The sequence below is a fragment of the Ambystoma mexicanum genome, chromosome 1p (genome assembly GCF_040938575.1).
Source record: "Ambystoma mexicanum isolate Mex_15411 chromosome 1p, UKY_AmexF1_1, whole genome shotgun sequence".
In the NCBI taxonomy this organism is placed as follows: domain Eukaryota; kingdom Metazoa; phylum Chordata; class Amphibia; order Caudata; family Ambystomatidae; genus Ambystoma; species Ambystoma mexicanum.
The window spans coordinates 1,423,808,380-1,423,834,066 of NC_090921.1; the positions used below are offsets into that span (position 1 = coordinate 1,423,808,380).

The 25,687-nt window shown below is 45.7% G+C and overlaps 1 protein-coding gene across 1 annotated transcript in view; it reads left to right on the top strand.

Annotated features, from left to right (window-relative positions):
- Window positions 1-25,687, top strand: part of POP4 (POP4 homolog, ribonuclease P/MRP subunit) — a 298,865-nt gene that overhangs the window by 26,906 nt on the left and 246,272 nt on the right. The window contains exon 2 of the mRNA XM_069607073.1: window positions 23,318-23,370. Within this exon, the coding sequence (XP_069463174.1) occupies window positions 23,318-23,370 (53 nt within the window). The remainder of the gene's footprint in view (window positions 1-23,317; window positions 23,371-25,687) is intronic.

Here is a 25,687-nt window from a genome sequence, read left to right on the forward strand (position 1 = left end):
TCATTCCTCTCCCACAGACACTAACACGTTTATGTAGGAGTTCCGGTGCATGAGAACCATAAACGCTCTTTAATAATTGCTGGCTTGACTGCTGACCCAATCTTTATTCAATCCTCCTCATGGAAAACAGCCGAGCAGGGTAGAGCACACGCTCCTCGCAAGAGGGATTAATCGGGGAAAGAGTATCCATCCCGAGCGAGAACGTAGTACCTCAGAGGGCCGGGAAGACCTCCCAGGAGGAGCAGCCTACAAGAGCCTGCACCAAGCAAGCGGGAGAAAAAAAGAGAAGCCGCTGGCCGACGGTCCCCTTGATGAGTCGCATAAGCGGCTCCACTGCGAGATGGCCGGGCGAACTACACACCTCTTCCAGGTAGCATCACTAGTCGCAATCGGGTATGCACTGGCTCCAAAGGAACAGCAGGCGGGTGGCAAGACTAGAAGGAGAAATACGTTTCCAAGAGGCAGGGGAAGGAAATTCCCCGAGTGGTACGGGAGAGTTAAACCCCATAATGGGGAGAGGGGCAAAGACCAGTTGCGGTGTGGGTAAAGGATTGAGAAGCCACAGCATGGGGAGAGAATCAGATGGGAGAAATGCTCCACAGAGTGGGGGGATATGAGAGAGCGAAGCGCCAGAGTGGGTAGGAAAAGACTGACAGAATCCCAGACTGAGGGAAGAGAAACACGAAAAGTCTCCCCAAAGGGAGAAGGACTGAGACACAAATACATTTAAAGGAGAAACAAAGAGGCCTGGCGGATTACTCCAGCACTATACAAATGAGCTCGACATAGGCAAGGGCCTATGATAAAGAGATGAAAGGGCTCGGGTCAGAAGCCAGCAGCCATCCCTTTCATTGGGCAATTACCCAAAAGCCTGTCTTGGTTGTTGTTTCCCTTTTTGTTTAGAGATGGAGAAAGAACCACGCTAGAACAGAATTCCTGACTGAGGACTTTGTCTTGGCATCCTGACGAGCACTGTGGAATGTTCTAACCCACTAGTCTCTGCCCTGTGACATCACTGTGTGCTGGTGGCACCAGAACCAACAAAATAGCCGCAAAAAGCACTATGCGCGCTAAACCTATGAAACTTTGTACTGTGAAACCAGAAAGTTGGCTGCCAATCCACATTGCCTGTGTCAGTGGTGGAACAGGAGACGACACTGCTGAAACTTGTCATTGGGCTGCCCACAGAGTGCAAATGGAAACTTCATGAAAGGCAGTGCTTTATTGCAAAGAAACCCAAAGGTGCTCTGAAATCCTTTTTTCCTTGGCTGCTGAAATTGCAAAATAATGGTTCAGAAACATCAGAAAATGGCCAACATCCTTGTTAGGTGTTACCCCATCACTTCATTTAAAGAATTAACAGAAGCACACAATGTCAGGAGAAGCAGAATCCATCATAAGAATATCCACATTAAAAAGTGTACTTGTCTGTGAAAATCTGTAAAATATCGGCGCAGTACAGTCGGCCGCCTGTAGGAAAGCTGTCAGTTAAGTACATTCGTGCTTAACTTGTGCAGTTAGAATCACATGGTTGAAATTAAGTGACTTGCTATCAAAAGCAATATAGGTTGCAACTATTTAATCTGTGTTTAAAAAAGACTGGAATTAGAGATTAGTTTGCCTATTTAAAAAATTGTAACTTTAATTTCAACAATGTAATCATTTAAAGTAACCTGATTCAGCAAAACTTCAAAGAAGCTTCCTCCACTGGGAAACACACCACTCTTCTGCTTCCCACCAACAGGGCAGGAGCTCGCATTCAGGTGTTGATTAAGAGGTGAGGGGCACTGGCTGCTGCTCCTGGGAATGAGACAAAGGGCTTCCTGGATTGAAAGAGTATGCAGATTCAAGTGTCAACAGTAGCCTCTGCCAGAGGAAGGAGGCAGGGATTGCTCTTCAGCCACCCGAAACATTGGGGGCGGGGACAGACAGTTTTGTTTGTTCTGAAAGCACGGAAAAGTATATTTTGAAAAGGACTAACAGAACTGTGCGAAATTGTAAAATTACAGTATTGTTAATAACAAAATTCTGGTCACTTTTTAAAAGTATTCAGAACTCGGTGCTATGTTCAGGGACAAAACTGCAGAAATTGTGGGTTTGTAGCAATTGTTTATGCCAGAAGTATGAAACTTCATAGGATTATACCCAGATGTGATGCGCACATATGTGTAAAATTGGGGATAAATCTGACACTGGGTACCCAACCAAAAGCGCAAAAAACTGCAAAATTGGAACTAAAGCTCTCACTGAGTTGGGACTTGGACGGATACGTGCCCTAGTAAATCTGTAATGTGAAGCTGTATTAGCAAGTTGGTGATATTGTAAATATGATTTATGTGGAAAATAGGTTTACTGTACAGAAACCAGGGGGAGGCACTCCGTGGGGGGAAATAAATTGCAACATCACTATGACACTAGATTTCCTTTTCAAATCATGAGAGGGGAAATCCCTTAACAAATTGGATTCTTAGAGGGTGTGCTTAGTATAATTTGGCCTACCCATCCCTTTGGGAAATGCATAAATAGGGACTGCTTAGGACCTAGAGAGACACATTCACTCTACGGCAGGGACTTTGCGTTTCCCGATACTGGAACTCTTGCTCGGCGAGGAGGAACTATTGGGCAATCGCGTAAAATGTGGGAGGAAGAGCCACAGTACATACACAGTCCTAAGGACTTCCTTCGTTCTCTTTTGGCAGTAGATATGGGTCATTTGACTGAGCCAATCTGCATGGGTTCTTTGACTGCAGTGGGTTTACTCACATTTGGAAGTGGGTCGACTTGCGAACGACTACCTTTTTTATATTTCTTTTTCTCATGAGCTCTTTCTTGAAGCCGGTAGTCAATTTGCATAGTGAGGGTGATTATTTCTGCCAAATTAGCCGGCCGTGGAACCTTAGAAACCTCATCCTTAAGTTCCTCCGAGAGACCTCGTTGAAATAAAGTCAACAATCCGTCATCTGGCCATCCTGTTTCAGAGGTTAATTGCTTGAATTGGGTGATATGTCATGAATTGGGTGATATGTCATAAGATCCTTACTCCCCTGACGAAGATCTAGAAGTTTCTCTTGTGTGGTCACAGAAATCTCCTGGCGACTGAACATGGTTCTCAGACTGTTGACAAATGCCGGATAAGAATCTAAAATGGTGTTGCCGGAAGTGACTAAAGGGGTATCCCACGCTAATGCTGGGCCTGATAACTGTGAGATTAGGAAACCCACCTTATCCTTATCCGTAGGGAAGAATTGGGACTTAAACGTAAACTGAACCGTGCAACTATGCAGAAACTCTTTCAATTTATGTGGATCCCCATCAAACTTGCTCATGCTTAATGCTATTGTGGGGGTTTCAGAGAATGCTCGGTTCACCTGTTGTCTCAATTGGGAGTTATCTTGCTTAAGAGTCTGCATTTCTAATGACATGGATTGCATGGCAGCCATTAGTTGCTGCATTTGCTGCTCCATATTGAAGCCGTCAGTTCTGGCTATGTGTTTTTCTTGCTGACGTCGCTTACTGTTATAATACTAATGTTTATGTTCAACTGACTCTTTAGTACTGTTACAAAGCGGTTCATAAGTTGGACGATCAATAAAGTAATAGTCACTAACTTGACCTGACAGCAGTCTTCTGGAGTAGCAACTGCAGGATGCAAGAATCTCCCGGAAGCTCCTGTCCCCCAATTCCCCCCCCCCCCCTGTTCACCGGAAACAAGGACACCAGTGAGGGAGAAACAAGAACCCCAGGGACACCCTCTGGGGAAAAAAAACCCTGGTCGTCCTGGTTGGTTAGGTACTTCTGGAACAATGGCTCTTCTCAGGGTGGAGGGTACTGGAGGGAAGTGGTGCGAGTCCTACAGAACGAGAAACGGACAGGTAAGTAACAGGAAATAAGTGGGATGTCTAAGGAAGAGAGTCCTATGGAATGGATCAGCACTTACTGAAAACAAACTTGACAAGGATTAAGTTGTCTGTGCCGACTGATCCTGGGAGCTGGTAAGTGATATTGGTTGAGGGAGAGCGGGAGATTCCTAGCAAGAGAAAGAAAGTCAGTGACCGGGAAAAGAGAGGGAGAGCTAAGTGACTGAAATAGCGAAAGGAACCCACTTCCTTGCGACGAGTGGCTTTCCCACTACTGATACGTGGCTGGAGCGGAGAGCACGGATCGGGCAGGAGAATACGAGCCAGGGAAGTGGGAGAACCGCAGGGAAAAGGGGTTGTGACGAATTGCTACAAATGGAAATAAACAGTCAGAAAAGAGAGAACGGGGTTGAAATTACTAAGATACCAACAGGAGTGGACATCTACTACCCACAAACTTACGAAGCGTCACAGAAAGCAGAAGCGACGCGCACAAGTGGTGGTCTTTCCTTAAATGAAGTCACGTGATCCGCCGATCGCGTCTGCCGGAAACGTGCAGCAACTAGTCCGTCACTACACTCGTGATTGTGATTCGTGGCCATCTTGAAATTCCCTCGTAATACGGCTCCACACAGAGACCATTTTCGTCTAAATGACCATCGTTGAAATGGTGTAACAGTCTGACTGAACAAACTGTGTTCATATGGATGGCATCAAAGCTTCTATTGATTTAGATCTCTCTTCACTTGACTCAGTTTTCTTCCTCAGGTGAGCATCTGCTTTAAGAAATTCATCAATGTTCAGATCACTTATCAGTATCACTAATGCTGGAACATGAACATTCACTATAGAACCAAGTGCTCCCCAATTTTGGGGCAGCTTCATATAATCTCTGGATCCACAGGCCCAGTAGTGATCCATTTTCACTGCTGTCCCACCTTTCATTGCTGGCACAGCAAAGATTCAACCACAATTCTGATTTTCTCCAACTCTTCTTGTACCATTTGTTTCTAAAGCACAACTTCGCGTTGTTTAGAGGTACTATCTGCAAAGGACCTGCTTTGTCTTTGACCCATGTCAGTAGTTTTTCAAGATTTGGCCGTAAAGGTTTGCATCCTTTCTCTACCATGTCAACAGTTGGTTTGCAAAAACCAATTATCACTGAGGCTCTGCATATGACCACACCTTCCTCCCATCCATCTGGAGAAAGTACCAACCCCAGATTTGCATCTGGCCTCTTTCCTTCCATCTTCGAATTTCTTCTGCAGTTTGCCCTGGGCTTTTAAGCCTTAGATTTACTTCCCATCTGATTCCAGCTCGATTCACTCCAGGTTGTTCATATCTTATTACATGATTTCTGGTGTGTGTTCTTGCTCTTGTCTTTGTGTCTTGAACATAATCATCTTCATCCGATGTTGTCCATTCAGTAGCCCATACCAAAGATGCTGTTCGGCTCATGAACTGACCTCTTGCCAGGCAGAGTGGAACGTGTGATAGGCAATGTGCTGTTTGAACATCTATTTCAATAGCTATGAAGATCTTGGACTTCCCCCATAGTATAAGGCATGAGTGCACATGCATAGCATTCCTCCTCAGAAGTTTACCTACTTTCATGTGCTGATTCCACATGTTGTTTCCCAAATGTGCTGTACTATCCAGGTAGTCATTTAACTCATGGTCATCCTCTCTTGCACTTCTCTTGGGTCTCTTTCTTGCCTCATGAGCTCTTAGAATCATCTGTCAGTGTAATTGGTGTATTTACATGTACTACTGGTGAAGGGCCGGTCACAAAATGTCTTCCTTCTAACATCATACGTAGGTAAACACGTACCATGAAAAACATGCAAAGCTGACCTTCCTCCAAAGGGAAGCTTAGACCTGTCTGTCTCTGGCCTAGGCTCTTTCATGTCCGTAACTGGAGTAGGACCAAACCCACAAGGCCTTGGTTGCCTTATCACTGTCGGAGCAGTACCTTCCTGCTGCATAGGAAGTTACATAGGAACCCCTGCTCTTCGTGGACCAACATAATAAGCAGTGTGTTTTGTGAAAGTGCGTATTGTGAGAGATGGGAGAATAACAATGAATAGCATTCAAGTGTATAGAATATACCAGTAAGCCCACTTCCAGCAACAATAACTTATTTCACGTCTTGGTGCTCTTTCATTGTTTGTCACATTATAATTGCTGTCTATATGGCCCATGATTGCCTATGACTATCTTTAAGGAAGGAGAAACCAAACTTTAATCGGGCAATCTCATAAAATATTCTGGCAATAACTGTATCTGCTTCACGAGCTCCACGATCTGCTGGTTGATCACAGGACGATCAACAGGATTTCGGATGAATACAAAAGTGTTGTCTTTGCGCCAAACGAAAGTAGGATGAGTTTCAAGCAATTAGTAGAATATCAAGGTCTGCATATTACAAATGTCATCAGTTGACGACTGCATTCGAATACTTAGGGAATTGCCTCAGAATATAAACCTACTTGCTCGATTAATATCACGCAGCAACTGATTAAGTGCAACTTGATTCCTTGGATCTCTCAGAAATGAACGAACATCAGTTTGCCTTCCAACAAGATGTGGGTGTTCTTCAATTAGGAAATAAAAGAACATTCCAACTAGTCTCTGAGCGTTATCATCCGACGTGGCATCAGTATTTTCAATGCAGTACTCGGGCAGCTGGAGGATTTGCTCAATGATTGTTGAGAGCAACTGTGATGCTGGAAATGCATCGGAGGGACAGGGCCTCCTTGTCCTTTACTGCTTTTTATTGTGTGTTCTGTCGTGTTTTTTCACGCAGGAGTTCATGTGGGACTCCTGGCCGTGCAGCTCTCTTTTGGTTTAGTCTACAGACCCATGGGATACCCTTATGGCACCCATGGGTGGGGGTACAACCCTGGGCACCTGTGGGTGGCCCACAGAGCAGGGTACGAACTGGTGACTGCTCCATGCTGAAATGACTTGTGCCCTGAGCGTCCTCCATTTTGGGATGCACAGACCCTGTCATTGGAATTGGTAGATTCCTGATGGAAGCAAGATGGCTCCCTTGGCCTCTTGCCTTCCGTCGCCTGTTACCTTGATCTTCCCAAAGTCCCTGGAAGCCCCGGCTCTGTCCCTTCCCCCTGACTGGCTGTTAGGTGGGAGTTCCATATATGGTAGTGTGGGGAAAGTGTTGACCAGACTTGCTGGAGCCTTCCCAATGACCGTATGTTGTGGGTACGCCTGTGGGTGGGACCTAGGTGAATGGAGTGTGTGACGAATGTACACTTCTTGTTGTGGATGTCTGGTATCTGGTGTTTGGACACAATGACTGAGACGGCCCTGCCCGAAACTGGTATGAATGCAGTGTGTAGTGTTGAATGGCGTGGTACTTGTTCGAATCCACATTCTGTGTTGTGAGTGTCTGGATGGAGAAGAATGGCCTGAATGCACGGTGCGCCTGATTGGCTGACTGACTGCTGAATGCCCTTCTGAGTGATTGGTTGCCTGAGTGGGACACAGCAGAATGAATGGGAGATCAACAGTATATCTGGGGGCCTCTCACTGCTAGAATTCATTTAGAAGCTGAAGAGAAACTGGAGTTGAAACTGAAGCTTGACATTGAAGCACTGCTGGAAGAGAATAATTGCTGTTGCTCTACTACGCCGATCTGAAAGCGGTTGTGTCTCCAAGAGAGAACCTGGTAAGGAGACCTCTCGCCGAACTACGAGGGGCCATCGTGCACCAGCTGATTTTTGCCAAAGCTCCCTGGTAGGTAGACCTACAAAAGGCTGGAGATGGGGACTGCCGCGGAATCCCAAAGAGAAGCATCCGGACTGTTGTCCGTCGCAATCGACGACTGCCGTCGCTGACGGGAGCTGCAGTGCTCCCGTTGCCTAAGAACATTTGATCCAAGGACGCTCTCGTCTGCACCGTCGACCACTTTGTCCCGCCGGAGAAAGTTGAGGCCGCTGACGCGCCTAGGCGCATCCGCCGGTGGGTTTCTATAACACCAGGTACTTTGGGGCTGTGGAGCTATTGGAAAGACTCTTGTGCACAATATATGGACTGGGCTTGTGATGTATCTTTATTCTACAGGTTGCCGGGGTCGGGGGGGGGGGGATCTCCACACAGAACTGTCTAGTTGGTAGGGGCAGGTATTCTGCCAATTGTTCTAACCAACTGCTTTCCTCTTATATCTATTGTTGGTTTCCTTTACAAACTGATTTGTGACATTTTAACCATACAGTTGATGCACTTTAAATAGATCGAATAGTGATTGTGGTACTACGTAGAAATGTATATTTGCCATTGTAGATAACCGAGTACAAAGTGAGTTATTGTGATATTGTATATAATCGTGAACCTTAACTATATAAAGACTGTGTTTTAACTAATACAGTGTGTGGGTGCTTGGGGTCTACAGTGTACTTAAGAACCAGCCTGCATCACCTCCTGAGAAGCTAGGCCTTGATTGCTCGTCCATTGCTACCGTAATAAAGAATCTTGGCTGGTGTTCTCTGTGCCTGTCCTCTAACATATAGAGAGCAGTAGTCCAGACCTCCCCCCCCCCCCCCCCCTCCAGTCTTTACAGCAACCTCCTCACGATTGGACCATTCTTAGGATCTTGCAAAAACACGTGAAGATTGCTGGTTCTCACAACCAGTGCATGATATGAACGAAGAATGTGGAGAAAAACAGCAAAAATGAGCCGAGTGTGGCCATCAGACACCACAATATGTGCTCCAAAGAGCAACTTAGTAGAAAAGGAATCCGGATCCTGCTCTCTTCCAATTGCTGACAATGAAATCCACTTTTGGCATTCTTCGCTTCATTCCCAAGTCACTAGATTAAACTCTTCTCTGATTTCAGGAACAGTAACGTTTTCACTCCTTGCTGTAGCAATTGAGTTTTTCTTGGCAGAACAGTCCTCTGTTGTCAAATTCCTGTGGCTCAAGAACAATAGCTTTTTCACTCCTTGCCTAGCAGCTACAAAAAGTGTCTCGAACAAACCACAGTCCAATGTACTCTTTATCTGTCTGCTGGACAGTCTCTGCGTCCTTCCTCGTCATCGATCTAGTCTGCACATGCTGAACTTCTTTTCTGATGCCTGATTTTGAATGGGGTGACGGTATGGGGGCCTCTCCAGTGTAGATTTTTACATCTCCCAGATGAATCCAAGCGCGTCTTCCTTGTACCTAGACTGCTGATGGAGTGACATCCTCCACGGTGAAGGGTCCTTCAAAACGAGGCTCATGCCACTTCCTGGTAATTGGGACCGAATCACCAGGAAAGACCTTGGGTATGTATTTGATTACATCTGTGTTCTGAGACCTGCACCCCGTCCGCTTGATTTGACCTAACATGGCAGATAATTGAGGTCATACATGTTAAATACGCACGTAGCTCATCTCCTAACAATTCTGCTGTAGTCTGGGCTTCACTTCTTGTCCTCAATGGAGGAGTGAGAGGCGTTCTCATTCGCCTCCCCGTTACTAGCTCATGGGGCGCAAGTTGATGGTCAGAGCCTGGTTGATTCCTCAACAAATGTAATGCAAGAGGCAGGCAATGCAGCCATCCATTTTTCATTGTTTGCTTTATTTTAACTATCCTCTATTTGAGCAGGCCGTTGAGCCCTACGCATATCCCGTTGGCTTGCGGGTGATAAACTCATGTTTTATGCCAAGTAATAAGATAATTTGCTCAGGCTTCATTAACAAAATCGGGGCCATTGTCTGATCTCAATACCTCACATATCCCACATCTGGGAAACACTTCTCGGACTAAATATTTCGCAGCGCAAGTGGCATCTGGATGTGTGCATGGACCAGCCTCGACCACCTTGAGAAAGGGCACACTACCACTATCCTATATCTGTAACTATTACAGACCTGCAGCATATCAACAGTCAATATGTAAATGCTGAAATGGACCGTTAGGTCGGGGTATGACTCCTCTGATCGTTTCGCAGCGTGTGCCCAGCAGTAAACTTTTGACATATGATGCATTTTACTACATAAAATGCAACATGTTCTAACAAATTCAGTGTGAACCAGTCTTCTGCAATAGTTGCAATAACACTCTCCCTAGTGACATGCGCTGTGTAGTGTAGCTGTTCCAATGCCACCCTTAATAAGGCTACAGACATCACTGGTTTACCAGTGCTGTCTTGTCGCCACAGTGCTTCGGTGGTGGATAAATAACACCCCCTCCATTCCCATAAATCTTTCTCATCCTGTGGAGCCCCACCTTGAATTTCCATTAATTGCATCTTTGATACATTATGAAAACTTTCATTTATAGTCCTCATCACCACTGTTCTCTCCTTCACATCAGGTGTTTCAAAATTCATAATATCTATTGAATATGCAACCCTTTTGGCTTACGCATCTGCTGCTCGATTTCCACGTGAGATAGTTTGCCCTCTTAGTGTGTGCTGCGCACTTAACTATCGCATTGGCTACTGGAAGTTGTAGTGCTTTAATAAGTCTGTCCAGTAAGGCGGCATGTTGCACTGGAGTGCCGTCTGCTCTAAGGTAGCCCCTCCTTTTCCAATGTGCAATTCCTGCGTGTACTGACGTCGCACAGCCGCTGTACACTGTTACTTCCTGGTCTGCAAGAGAATCGGCACCACTAATTCTGCACCTTGTGCTGAAAAGTGAGATGGTAGTCTTGCACTCACAATTTTTTCAAATTCCCCATTAGCTCTGTGCCTTATCACAGCGGCACCTGAATATCTTTGTCCATCATTTTGATTGATTCTTGAAGAACCATCAATACAGAGTATATCTGCCCAGCAGCTCAAGCATTCTCTTTCACTCTCGGAATCTCATCATAGAACTCCTCCTAGTTTGAACAATCATGAGCATGTTCATCCTCTGCCAGTGGCTCAGCTATAAACATGGCAGGGTTTACTGTCTTACATCTGACTATTTTAATCATTGGATTCGATATGACTACCTCATAGGCAGAAGCTTTTTGCAACGTCATTGTACTTTCTGTTTTTCCCAAACCGCAAATAATGCATGCTCAGCAAATAACGTCATAGAACATCCCATCATTATCGTGGCAGACTTTTCGATCACGAATGCCACGGCTGCCAGTGATTGTTCGCACGGGAAATGACCCCTCATTACAGGGTCTAGAATCCCACTGTAATATGCCGGAGGCTTGTGCCCCAACATAGTCCTTTGCTAAGCACTGCTGTCATGACGGTTCCATTAGTGTGTGAGAATAAGAAGAATTTCTCTGAATAATGAGGAATCCCTAAAACTGGAGCTGTGCAAACTGCCTTTTTCTAACCAATCAAACCCTTCCTCCATCTCCTCAGTCCACACAATCTTTTCCTGATTCGCCTGTGCTTTTTTCAATTCCTGTAACAAGGGCTTTGTATATGAACTGTAATCAAACGCCCACGCGCTCACATAATTGCATAAGCCTAAAAACTGATGCATATGCTTTGTGTATGGTTTTGAGGTTTTCAGGATCACCTCAGCCCTTTCTGGTGTAACTTTCTTTCCTTAGTGCAAAATGAACTGTCTTATGTATAACATTTCTTTCTGACAATACTGTAATTTCTCTTTATCCACCTTTATATCCTTTCTCTGCTAGAATAATCAATTGTACTGAGTCTCGTCTGCACTCCTCTTCTGATGCACTACAAACCAAAATGTCATCTACATATTGCAACACAATACTCAGCAAATCAATATTGCTCAAGTCCATCTGTAGGACTCTATTAAAAACAGATGGAGACTCACAATACCCTTGTAGTAATTTTGTGCTTTTTCAGTTTAGTCTGTCTGAACGTAAATGTCAGATCTTGAGTGTCTTTCTGCAATGGGATTCAGTAAAACACATTTTTCAAGTCCATCACCTCGAAACATTGCGATTCAGGGGGAATACTACACACATTTGTTGCAGGGTTAGGAACTAGAGGGAACTCTGCCTCTACAATCTGGTTAATATGGCGCATATCTTGAATCAAACGCCATTACCCCCCCACCTCCCCTTCAATTTATTTTCACAGGGTACACTACTGTATTTCATGGTGACTCTGTCACTAGAATGCCCTGATCCATCATGGCGGATATCGTTTTAAAAATGCCCTTGTCTGCCTCTCAAGACATGGGATACTGTCTTACTAGAGGTAAAATTGCTCCTGGCTTCAGCTTAATCTTAACTTCTCCAACCCCTTTTAGCAGGCATAAGTCATAGAGGCCAGTGGTCCATAAAGAAATTGGCACTTTCACCATATCTTCATCAAAAAATGCAGGACGGTGCCGAGCTATCATCATTTTCTGTGGCACCTCGCTTTTGACTGCCTTCACCCAATAGGTAATGCTAAAATACTACCTCGTCATCTGACGGGTCATCTCTGAATATGTCCTCATCAGTGACGTCAATCTATAACATTCCCCATTAGCAATCACTGTACTCCACGTTCTACCATTATCGAATCCCTCAAGCATAGCCAATTCCCCTCGTACTATGGCTGCTTGTAACTTGAAAGGAAAAATCCATCCCTCCTCTTCATCCATTGGAATCTCTGGCCTAAAGAAATTTCTCAGGTATTCTCATGGTTTTACCCACTAACCCAGACACCCACATTAACAAAATGCGTACCCCATAATGGAAAACCTCCAGTTCTAATGGCATCCCTCGTTTTGGTGATTTGCCCTGTAAATGCCATAATAAACTCACTTACATTTAAATAATGAATTCCTGGTGTAGAACACACTATGCCTTCATCAGTGAAAGAGATTGTCATATATTCAGTTTTGTCATTAAATCTCATCCCAGTATATTAACTGGTGTCTGCCGTGAATACAATAATTGGACAGACCTATCACATTCTCCTATGGAGACGGGCAATTTCTCAGTAAAAGGAACACGACTTGTAGCTCCTGAGAATCGTTGAACATTCATGGCATTATTTGATATTAAAAATGTCCCTTCTCGTATACATGAGCGAGTATCTCCAGCATCTACCAAAAAATAAACCGATTTGCCTCCTATTGTGACATCAACCCTTGGTTCCTCTTGAGGATTAGGCGTCCGACAGTATTGAACACATCAAGTCACCCAGTGAGCTGTCCTATTGTGGGTACATGCTTATCGCTGTTCCCGTAAAAGGACTCCCCCCGCCCACCCCCCCAAACTCTAGGAGTTAACAGCTGTCCTGTGTTTGAGCTCTGCTGTATCTGCATGGGTGCGTGCTGTGACTGCCCTTTGCAGCGGATTCAATGGTGTTTGATGTGATTGCAAAGCCTGTCGCGGCCGGCGCTTGTGTTTGATACACTGTCTGATCTTGGGCAAACCCATCTCTGCTTTGTGAGCCATATACCAGTTGAAAAGCGGTCCCCCCTCTTGAGAACTGCCCATTCTGTATATACCCTTGGCTCCCACATTTTCGTGCAATATGCACAGTCATTCCACATGGCCAACACACAGGAGGGAGTCTCCTAATCTGTCCTTCCTGCATGCCCTATCATTCTGCATGGGCTGAAGCCCACCTTGGTTATTCTGAAAGTTGCCCGATTTGTTCTGGAAGCCTCATCTCCAGCGGAAGTTTCCCCTTCTCTGTCACCTCTTTGATCAAACTGTTGTTGGTTATTCAACTGTGGCATACCTGCTGCTTGCTGTACTCCTGGACCTTCTCCAATAGTCTGCATCGCCCCTTCTATAGCATACTTGGATAGCTTCATCTGCACTAATTTAGCGTCCTCGTTGTTTTTGTTTTTCTTTTTTTTTTCTTCTAGCATCTTCTCTTTTGATTTTTTCTCCTGTAATAATCGGCAATGGTCAGCTATATTTTCGGTCATGGCTTTGCCTCCATACCCACCAGCTTCTAGAGCTGCCTCTGTACCTTGTCTGGTAACCCCAGACGTAATATATGATAAAAGACTGTTATATTTCCCCCACGTTTCCCATGTTTCCAAGGACCGTTGCTCTTGAAAATTTTGAATGTAAATCAACGGGTCCTCCCCTTCCTGCATCTTTCGTGCCATTCTAGCTCCCATATCCAGCGTGTCTGGATACTGTACTCTAAGCGCTTTCCAGACCGCCACCCTACAATTATTGAACGGTGAGTTTTGTGCAGTGACACCTGCATATCCTGCCCTCGACCAGATGTCGTCCACTCGATCCCAATGTATAGCTGCTAGAAGACCCTTGATGTCCCCCTAGAACTAGTGCGTTTCCTCCGCCATTTTCTCTAATTCGTAAATCCATTTTCTGGCACCCGACATCAGACTCTAGTTTGCAACTTAAATTATCATGATGGGGCCAAAGAATATACTGTGGTCTGGTCCCTCCCTTTTCTAAAAATGGAAACTGCGTGATCCCAAAATTATACTCCTCCCCCATCTTCTGCCTGTCCAATGCTGGGACAATGGTACTGCATCTCTTTCTTCACTGAAGCAATTTCAATCTGTTTACATAGGGTGGCAAGTTCCCCCCCGCCCCATGCTGTGGGATCGCCCTTTAGGTTGATCTAGCCGCGACAGAGGCTCTGGCGTCCTCTGTTTAGGTCTAGATACGACCAACCATCTAACTTCTTTGTCTGTCTGGGAACACCCCTAGAGACCACATACATTGTCTTCTTCCCCATGGAAGGTCTCCCTTTCTCTGTCTGACATTTCCTGTCCCCAACTCGTGTAACATTCGTCTCCCTCGTCTCTGTTTAACGTTAGCCTTTCCAAAGACCAGGCTTTGTGCTTGTGACTGAAAGAACCCTTCTCTTTGCCCTGCAACTGTGTTTCTTCAAATCAATCACCCTTCCCCTTTTTTGTCTTCATCTCATGGTAAGTTTTCTTGACTCTTATCTCCTATAGCTTCTACATCAAATGATCTAAATCTACTCTAGAAGGTCCTGGCCTTAATTCTTGCGCCGGGAAGAATTCTTCCAAGTCTTCCCACGCCACTACTGCACTTTTTTCCATCAACTCTTTCTGTATGCGATCTAAGTCACGTGCCCTCTGCCTCCTTTCGTTCCATTTCTTCCTCAAATTCTTTTAGCTTTTTGGCCTCTTCTGACTTTCCTCTTCCTGTCTCTTAGCTTCTCTTCTCTCATTTGCCCTGCACACTTCATCTGTCTTTGCATGCTCTTATCTCTCAATTTCTGTTCCTCCTCTACTTCCTTCCTCTTTTCTAACCTCTCTTGCTCTTTGATTGCTCTATTATCATATTTTATGTTTTTCTGCTCTTTTCTTGTTTATTCAACTGTTCATCCTGATGGTGGTTCCCGCCTTTGTCGACTTTCTTTTGACCTCGTCTTCCTTCAATAGTTTCTCTCGTTCCTCGTCTTTTTTCTCTTGTTCGTCCTGATCTTCCTTTTGCCTTACTTCCACAATGCTCTTTCCATCATGTTTGAGCAATATCTGACCACCCATCCATTTGTTCTAGATGAGAGCTACCTTGTGTTAGGAAAGATTTAATTTTATATGTAATTTTCACTCCAGTTGTACACCCCCAAACTTTTTTCTGTTGTTTATATACCTTAGTCAGACTTTGCCAGGTGAGCACAGCCTTCTGCTGCACTCCTCTGGGCTTTCGCTCACTTTTTGTGGGGAAACTGACATGCCCTTAAGATGGTCCGCACTGGGAGACTGTTTCCCTTAGTCCTTTTCCAATGTTGCAACTTTTCTGCAACATGTAACAAGTGCACAATGTACCTTACAGTACAGTGCACTTGGGTCTCGCAGTCATTTCCAAAGAACCTAGATACACTCGGACTTTTTGGGAGATGTGCAGATGTGTCCTGGACAGGGCTGGTGGCAGCTTATCTTTTCATGTAATTTTAACCCTTTCCTGCCATTTTAACAACGCTTACCGCGTTTGGCATGAATAGGTGGCCTGACTCCAAAATGGCCATGCCACAAGGTTCTTTGTCCTGTCCTTTGGCCATCTTGTCCCTTTTCCTTCCCCAGGTTGAGCCGACCCGGTCAGTCCTTATTTGGTCATGCAGTTTCCCGCAAAATGCCAAGCTTTCGCAGACTTCTGCATGCCTTGTGTGTGTGCCTCCAGGAGGTGGGCTGGGGTGTCTGTCCCCAATACACACCCTGGGTGCCAGAGAGTCTGGAGTGCTATGAATGCCTGCGACCACCGTGATTGGTCCATGTATGGAGTGTGCGTTTTGTGAGCAGAACTCCCATTGGGTCCTCTGTTTTGACGTGAAGGGAACTTTGGATAAGAGGGGGCCAAAAACACCCATACCATGTCAATCTCGGGAGTTCTCACTGAACAAAGGATAGGATCCACGTATCCTGAAACTAAGAAGCCAAGTTGAGGAACCGCTGGTGAACCACTGGAAGGTTTGGCACCCTGAGTCAGCTTTAGTCCCGTGGGACCTTTCTGCATCTGTTCGTCCTAGAAGGTCTGCGAAGACGCTTCAACCCCTTAGAATAGTGGGACCAACTATTCTCGGCACCTTCAACAAAGCCTGCAAGTAAGCCTTCTCGGAAGTGTCCCTGGGCCAACCAGTGGACTGACCAGCTTACTCTGGACTTTTTGCTCTGTCTCCGCCGTCGTTTCGAGGAGGCCCTCAAAATTTGGTATACTGCTAGCTCTGTGTCCCCGGCACCCTCACACTGTATTTCGAAGACTTGGCATTCCCAGGTCTAAAGTGAGACGAGTGCGCCAGGACCAGAGTAAACGCAGTTACTGTGTTGCCCAGCCACGGCAAAAATCTTTACAGGTCTGCTGCATTTGTGACCCTCCTGCCCCCGAAGCCTGCTGCAGTGAAACTGGTCTGATCCATCCATCAGGAGCGGAGAAATCTCCACTGTCCCTTTTGGGAATCATCACTGTATTGCTGCAACTGAAAGTCGCAGAGATGTCCTTTTTGTCGCATTTGAACGTGCAGCCGCAGTGGACCCAACTGGAGAAGTTTGGTCCGGAGTGCGCCTGGGGCCGGTGAGTAACCCTAACCTTAACCGGTGGTCCCTATCGCCTCCATCCATTTTTACGCACCAGTGGCCCCTGGGGGGTCCCTCTCCTTTCCACTGCTAGTGCAAACTAGTGACCTATTCCCGAACCTTGGAATCGCCTCTGCCTTAAAGTGGAGGCCCTCCTCGAATAGTGGGAATCTATTTTACACCCCCTCACCCACCTTCCTGAGCTGCTAGAGACCCCTGAAGAGACCCCGTTTTGCCCATTGGAACAACCGCATGAGCCTGCACTACATATACTATCAAGCATAAGGCTCCTCTCTTCTTAGGGTTTGGACTGCCTCTTAGGTGTGTGTTTGATGTTGAAGGGGACTAAAGACTATCTGCACTTCCGATTTTCCTTCCCCTCTAGGTTGTGAATATATTTCGTGCCTTTGACCCTTTAGACCCCGATGGTCTTGTATATATCTTGTTGTGTTGGCTTAGTAGGATTGATGTGATTCTTTTACTGTGCGGTGAGATACAAAGGCCTTATAATGTTTATATTTTTGATATATAAACCTGTCTGGGATTAATCTTTAAGTGTCCTTGCTCTGTGTGCTCATTGAGGTCTTTCAGTCACTCTCACCCCTCCTAAGACTTAGTCTTGCCGCCTGCCATAGCTACCTTGCTTGGTCTGGCTTGTCCAGAGGTTACCCTGTTCCAAGAAACTAGGCTGGCCTTCTGAATATCTGCCCACCAGGTCAGAGTTCAGAAATCCATCTTAACACCTTGTCAGCTTTGTCTTTACCTCCTCTCCATCTCTTTTTCCCTCTCCATGTCCAAAGACATAGCTGGTTTATCCCGTCTCTCCCTGTCCTGCGGGACCTTATGGATTTCATCCCTTTTTGGAGTCTTTTCTGGACTCTCGTCGCTGCCATATGCAGACGGCTTACATATCTGATTGCTGTACCCTGTCGCTGCCTTAAGCTCCCTTAAAGGATATACTCATTCATCTTTCGGCACGGTGGGGGAGAAGAAGGCTCAACGCCCCCCTCTTTACACTGGTTAAGCATCCAGTCCTCAGGAGGCGGGTCTTCCCGTTCCTCCTGGTACATTTTCCAGAGCTCTAAGCTCGCTAGCCTTTTCTCTAACTTTTTCCCTGTATATGTGGCATGTAAATATGTCGTCATATGCTGCACAACCGCCTTGGAGAGTGAATCCCCTTGTGGCCACGGCATGAACATTTTGTCTGCCGTACCCTTAACCCATTCCGTGCTATATTGTTTGAACTTGGGTGCAGGTTTCGGTAACTATCTGCATAAATGTGCAAGCGGAGAAAGATCTTCCATCATGACATAGTCACACTTAATCGTTAGTACTCTTCACCATGCATTTTCAAAAATAAATTGTTTGTTTTTCTCCAGAAAAATACAATATGAGCATGCACCAAGCGTCGCAGCTCAAAACCTCTGTTCCACCTTTATTCCAATCTCTTATTCAATGAACACCATCAACCAATTAAATAATAAATCAATTTGTCACCTTTTCCACCACCATCTATTACTCTTTCGTCCTTCTATCTCTCATCGTTTTTTTTTAACACATATAACATACAAATAGACAATTCTAACAGATTTGAGGCCAACTTGGACAGACTTGGCCGGCCTCAACGTAAATCCCAGCCTACGCTCCTCGTGGCTACCTTATCCGCCCCTAAATGACTCCAATGTAGTATGAACCATCATCCTTAATAATCCTTGATTTGTAGCCTATATTTGTCCACTTGGACTTTAGAACAGGTTCCTTCTGAACGTCCTTGACGCAGGACTCTGGGCTTTATATGGCGCTTGTCGCCTATATCTAAACATATGATGTTCCTCGTCTTAACTTTAAACAATAAAAATACCCCAACCAACCCTATTCAATACTTATTCTATTTTGCCATCTCACTCAGTCTACTCACCATTCGCGTTTTCGGCTCTTGAACCTCGGGATCGCCTCCTCCTCAACCAGCCGCTTCAGTCTTCAGTTCACTCAGCTTCCTGTAGAAGTCAGGAGGGGAATCCGCTTGAAAATGAAGGGCCCGTCGCACCTGCACTTGCAAGATTTTTTACGCTAACTACTGCTATCCACAGGGAGCTTTACGTTCTTCCAGCTAAATGGTGGCGAAAGTCTGATATTACCGGGGACTCTCAAGCTTACTAGGTCGATGTTATCTGAACCATCATCTCTCTGCAACCCGTGAAACCGTGCATCCGACACTAGGCCCTTTAAGACTGGGTAGCAATACTCGGAGATAGATGGGGATGCAGAACATAACATCAAAAATCAGATTGACTCAGGAAGTTGGCAAAGTAAGCTGTTTTATTTTCAATTATCTTTAACGGGGAGTACAACGAACATCATCCGATGTTAAGCAGTAACGTCTCAACGTGTATCCCATGAAAAAATACACTTATGTACTAAAAGTCCAGTTAGTCATTATGACGCCAACCTACGTGGTAAACTACAAAAACCTAGTGCAACTGTGATTGGCTGCTAGAGGAACATCCAAGTATACGTTCTATATAGCCGGCTTATGCCCACCCCTAGTGCAAGTCGCTACGAATGTCATCGATACACAACGTCCCATTGGTTGTTCTATAGGGCTCTTCATTGGTTGGCACTCTTACCCCCTCTGTAATATTCCTACGCCAGCACCACACAGGTTGGCAACCAGATGTCGGTAGGCTGGTCAGAACCATAGCGTCCCACCATCCATCATCCCTCTGTCTGCCAGTCAATTAGCCCGTTGAAGTTTGGCCTCGAGTTTGTCGTTCGTGCCTGAGAATAAAATGGAGTATAAGCATTCCCTGCCTCCAGTTTCGATTCAGGTCTGCTACGTGTCCATTTCCATCTGACCATCTGTCTGGAGACGTGGTTTCCGCACTTTTTACTGTAATCAACTCTATTAAATGATGAATCACTGACGTCTTCAGTGTTCTTCCATCTCGCCTACGCATGAGTTTGTTCTTTTCACTCGTTAAATGTAGCATCTGCATGCACGTCTACGCCCACAGAGGCCTTGACTTTCTGGGGTTGGCCCAGCCAGCCCTTCCTTGATTCACCTTCTGTCTTGGGCTGTTTACCCACTGTGCCACACTGAAACGTCTTTGTCCATGGTGTCCAAATCCTGGTATAATGTGCCGTGGCATATCTGTAGTCCATACGTTCCTATGCATATACATTGGCGCTTTGCCGCAATCTAATTTACTACGTAGCAAGCCTAAAGATTTCTTATGCTCTACTTGCGGTTCCTGTATCTGTACACGTGTAAAATGACTAAGTATCTTCTTTATTACTTCTGTAGCATGAGCATCTTCATCTCAAGCCTAAATGTTGCTCATCTGATTGTATATAATGTATGTACTAGTCACATTCTTCTAGGGGAGTCCGTTCTGCTCCGTATGACATCACCAGTCTGCTCATAGGCTTGCTTTTCCCACTTCTTCTGGGATTTCATTCAAATGGCCATCATATATTTGTGAATGCATGTATGGCTTCCTCAATGGGAAACTTGCTTCCATAACTCTCTGCGGTATAGGTATTCTCACTGGAGCTACACGTATCTCACATCCTGGCTCCCAACATGTAGGCATCATGGGGGTGGAACTTTGGGTGGTGGCACTTGGCTCCACCTCTACAAAAATCCTGCATGTCTTCCGGCGGCTTCCCAGGCTCCTCGCGTATCATTTCCATCTTGGGCGTCACCTATTTAGCCTTCATCCACGCAGAGAAAGAATCCATAATCAACCCCATCTGCTTATTCTGTTGTGGGGTGGGGGGGACATCACTGCCAACTCCCACAGTGTTCTTCGGTGCTTGCTACTTTGACACACCGCTACTCGCTGAGTCTTAGGCCGCCATAGGTTTCATCCACCAAACGCAAATCCCTACGTTATTCCAGAGAGCCCACCTCAGTTGTAGCTTCTGTGCTTACCAGTAAGGCCAGTATACGCCTGACATTTTTGTGTAGGGTCCGCACCTGGGAGGGTGGTGTCTCATGCACACTGTCTGGAGGGGTGGTTGCTGCCCCACTTTTGGAATGTGCAACCATTCACATCTGGCGATTGTCTTCAATGGGACTCTGTTGCAGGGCAACTCAGGCAGTTTATCTCTGCAGTTTCTGTCCAGTTGTAGTGCTATATTGCTGCTCTAAATGCACTCTGATACTCCAATGTTCTCACCCACAGTCTGTCACAGTGCAAGCAGCAGTGTGTCTGGCAACGTTTAAATCCCTTAAGCACTCCTTCTCCTCTACCATCCAGCCTTGCTTCATAACATACATGTCCTTCATGACCGCAGTGTTCGGCGGTATACTTGGAGTCCTGCCGCTTACTGTTGCTGCTCCCTCCTGCTTACTTTAGTCTTCCTGCGTGGCTGTGGCTTCTCCCTCACTGTTATCCGGCACCGCCTCTCAGCACCGCTCTGTTGCCATCCGGGGCAGCAGTCACCTCAGCTGTCCTCTGGGCGTTTGCCACTCCTCCGCTCCTGTTCCCCCACTGACCGCAGCAGAGGCAGTGCGTCCCTCTGTCCGGTGCTCAGCACCCACCAGGTAGCTTAACACCACAGTAGTGTCGCTCTGTTTGTCTTGCGGTCCGGTCCAAGTCTATCTGCTGCTTGGCTACTTGCAGCTACCACAGCAGAGCCCCTCCCGGGCACGCAATCACCGCCATCTTGGCTCCTCAAAGACCTCGACCAGCGTTCGGCAGTGCGGGCTCTCCAGGTTCCGTTCGCCTCTGGATTTCGCCTGCTTGTAGCCTCAGGTATCATACAGCTGTTCTTCCGCTCAGAACTGCGAGCAAACGTCTCGGTCTGCAGTATCAGGGTCAGCCTTCAGGATCCCTACAGGAGCCTGAGCAAGACACGTCTAACCTACATGGGCCCAGTCCATGCCCCCATTCTATGGAGCCTTTTGTAACATCTACAATGACGTAGGAAACTCCCAGTGAGGATCCCTTTATGCTTCCGTTTGTTTAGAGATCCAAGTGCTTTTGAGCATTCTTTCCATCAACTTTCACCTTATTTGTTGGAGTGAAAATGTTCTCTAAAGGCTTTTATTGCCTTCCACTACGCCCTCCAGGATGATGATGCTAAACCTTTTGGAGCCACTTTACAGAGGCATTTGAAAATGTTTGGGCTCTCACTTGTAAAAGCTGGGATAGTCATTGTACCACTCTCTGCCACAATATTGGCCTAGGGATGATCCTATGATTTCCGAGTGGAGGACTGTCTGCTCGTTGGGCTGTCTTCGCTACTTGGACTGTTAGACCTTTGTAACATCCCACCCCCCCCCCACCCCACTTTCAACTTGCACATAGACTATTGCATCATTTGTGTCGAGGTTTGGCACTGCAGGAATTTCAGAGTAGATGGGCATTTGGGAATGGAACAGCAGAGTTCGAAATACAGATGGATGAGTAGAAGCAAAAAAACAGCTCCTGTGTGTTAGCCATCACCCAGTAAGCAGGAAGTACTGCCGGGGAACCAGGAAGGAGGGAAAAGCGCACCGCAAATCTAATGTTATGTATGATCTATTATGTTTAAATGTGCAGTAGACGTGCTAATACTTCTTTATTAACATTCTCAAATACTCAAGTTAATGACACACATACATATACATGTTTATAAGGCACCAGCTGGCCTTTGGAGCCTATAGTAGCTAGCCATACTCTCTGAGGCTAGAAGTGGGATCGAAGTAGCTTCCAGTCATTTTTTACCCTGAGAAGGATCTGAAACCCTTGGCCAGAATAGAGCTACAAACCTTGCTGTGACACAATTCTCCCTGATCTTCCTCATCATTCTTGGAATCAAGGAAATGGAGGGAAACCTGCCTCAAGGAGCTGACGTCCCATATATCCCGCACAAATCGCCTGTCATTTGCCATCCCACAGCCATCAATGGTCTTAGCTGCAGGATCGTGGTAACTGCAAAGGCTTCCAACTCAGTAGCTCAACCAAGAATTTATCGTCTTAGAAAGTTGAAGATGTTTTCTGCAAGGTAGCCACAAGGTTCAGACTCCTGCTCTCAAGGTGAATTCTCTGCTTAGTGCCTCCCTCTCCTTGTGCACGAAAATGGTATTCAAGCTTGTCCTCTTTCAGTTTATTTCTGCTGTTTCATGAATGGGATTTCACAGAAAGCTTCCTGCCAACAGATTTCAAATCCATACATGCGTGCTGCACAGCAAACCTTGTGTACAAGTTATAGAACACGATGGCTTTTAGTATATATTTGCAGAAAAAACAGCACGTTAATCTACGAAAAATAAGTAAGGAAGTAGAGAAATCTACCTGCTGTGTTGATCTTTGTTTAACATTCAAACCATTGGTTTTAATCCCTGCAAATTGATTCAGGCTTGATTAATTAAAGATGAATCACATTTGTAATATGTCTTTTTGGTAATGGGACACTGACACCCTAGTCTAGAACCAATGCGTTGAGAAAGGTTTGCTTAACACAATTTCACTTTTGTTGCTGTTTGACTTCTATGCTGTAATTCCAGAGCAGAGTTATGTTAGAACGATAATATGTAAATGTTTTAATTTTTTCCCGTCTTTCATCCAGCTCTGATTTACAGCCCATTACCCGCTCACGTGGCCAAGAGCGTCGATATTCAGGTAATTGTCACGGTTTCTAATCTGTTACTCCCCGCCTGCTGTACCCCACCCCTATTCTTATCTTTGCCAAATCTATTTTTCTGTTTATAAAGTGTACTGTAAAAAGAATCAAACGCCTTTATAGGGGTAGTAAGCGAAAGCAAACTCCAGAGCCATTGTCTGCCCTCTCAGCATATTGCTTGTTTTGTCCGATTAGCACGTTTTGTATGTGAGAATCAATTTTCTTTTCAGCTTGATAAAACTCTGCCTTCAGTAAGTTCTACTACCTTTTTAATTGTATCACTTTTAATTAAAAACCAAAAGATATAAGCCAGGGATGCAACTCTAGTCATTTCTGCTAAAATGGTGTCACCAATTTGCTTTTATGGCAGTTTTCCCTTTTCTGTTTAGAGCTTCATTTAATTATTTATGCTTTGCAGCCCTCACCGACATTATGCTTCCCCACTGAACAAATGATCACCTGCCTAGTTGTGTGTTAAGCTTGATTGTTGGCGAGAACCCTCCTCAACTCAAGAACCTAGTAGATTTGCTGCTTAATGAGACCTAATGCTTATCAAATGGCAGAAGAGCTATAATAGTATTGGACTTGAGATTTGTCATGGTTCGATTCTAACTCTGGCTTCTTATTCTAAGAAAGCAAATGGGTTTGTGACAAAATGTCTAGTGTAGGGTTGAGTAGTGAATATACCACCTACTTGGCCATCACACTTCTACAAACCAAAAATGATTCCAATCCTAAAGGCAAAACAGACAGTTAAGAGATTTATCTCCTTCACCTTTTGCGGTAACGTGGGCTGCGGCAAGACTGTACTCTTCAGAGAGGTTTCAATGTGATTCAGTAGTGACCCAAACAGCAAAGTATCACATTCCAAAATAACGGCTATATCCAATCAAGATTCCATTAAAGCATATATGCTCAAATTAAATGCACCATCTGCAAGAAAACTAAATAGAAAAACTGAACAAAACCCATCCCTGTAGAAAAAAATAGTGAATATGCAACAAGAGAGAATGCAGCACTCTGGTCAAGAATACAGGGGTGAAAGTTAATTTAGTTGACCACGATGTTATTTTTAAAAGTAATATCACAGGGAAGAAGGTAAACCAGTGACCTAACCAGTCTCTAGGCTCCAAAATGGACCAGGGTGGCAGTCAGTAGCACCTTCATGGCGGTTCGACAGTGTTGAACCATATTGTTCTGGCAGTTCGAACTGACTAAAGTGTGGCAGTCGCGGTGTGTAGCATGGGTCGAACAGGAGCTTGTTGCGGTTTGAGAGCGATGCTGGGAGAAAGGCAATTTCACTGGTTGATTACTCCGAGGATGCCAATGACTGGATGCGCTGTTCTAAGTGATTATTTTGAATGAAGCACTCTGGGGGCTGCGGATCGGGAAGGCCACCAGGGTCATTCGACCGCGAAGATGCGGGGAGAGTGGATGCACAGTTTGGTTCAATGCACCATCTTGTAGTCTGGACTCAATGATCCACCGTGGTTTGTTTGACTGGCTGTGAAGACCGTCTGCGAAGATGCTGGCAGGGGTGAGCAGTGGTTTGAGGGTGGCAGCTGCTACAAAGAGCTTGTAGTTTGAGCCGAGGCAACAGTGCGCTCAGCTAGGGCAGTGCTCAGCAAGCCGGTGAGAACATGCACTCTAAGCAGTTTGAAGAGCGGGTGAATGCCGAAGGGAGTTCCAGAGGGTCCTGCTGGTTGGCTACAGTGGGAGGTTCAGGAATCCCGTCAGGTGCTGCAAGTCGCATGTGTAGGCAGGTGCAAGCTCTGTTCCTTTCCCTTCCACATGGCACATTGGGGTGAGCAAGCTGTTGGAACAAGACCTGCATCTCTGCCACTGACATTGCTGCCCAAAACCTCATTGTGGGAGCTCCCCAGTAAGTGTGCACCAGCCTCCCTTGCGTTCGGAGCACGACAACAATGACTACACTTGGCCCTGAGATGGACTTCCAGCACCTGAAAGCAAAGGCAGCCAGGATTCCAGCATCTCCTGCTATGGAACCTCTGTGAGCCTTGAATCGAGCATACTTGACTGCATCGAACCAGCAGTTCCCTCCAGAGCTGTCTTTGGCACTCGCCCAATCTTCAAACCACTTTAATGGCACGTTTGGTTTCCCGCAGGTAAAGCACATGGAAAAATTAATTGGCCCACGTCTCACACAAACAATTATGCAGTAAACTGGGTCAAAGGTGTGTACATTCCAGGTCTACCAATGAAAGCTTTTCCTGAAGCAACCTATGTTGGGGAATTTCATTTTTTTCCCCCCAGTATTCAATGTCAACAAGGAAAACCAGCTTTACAAATCTTTGA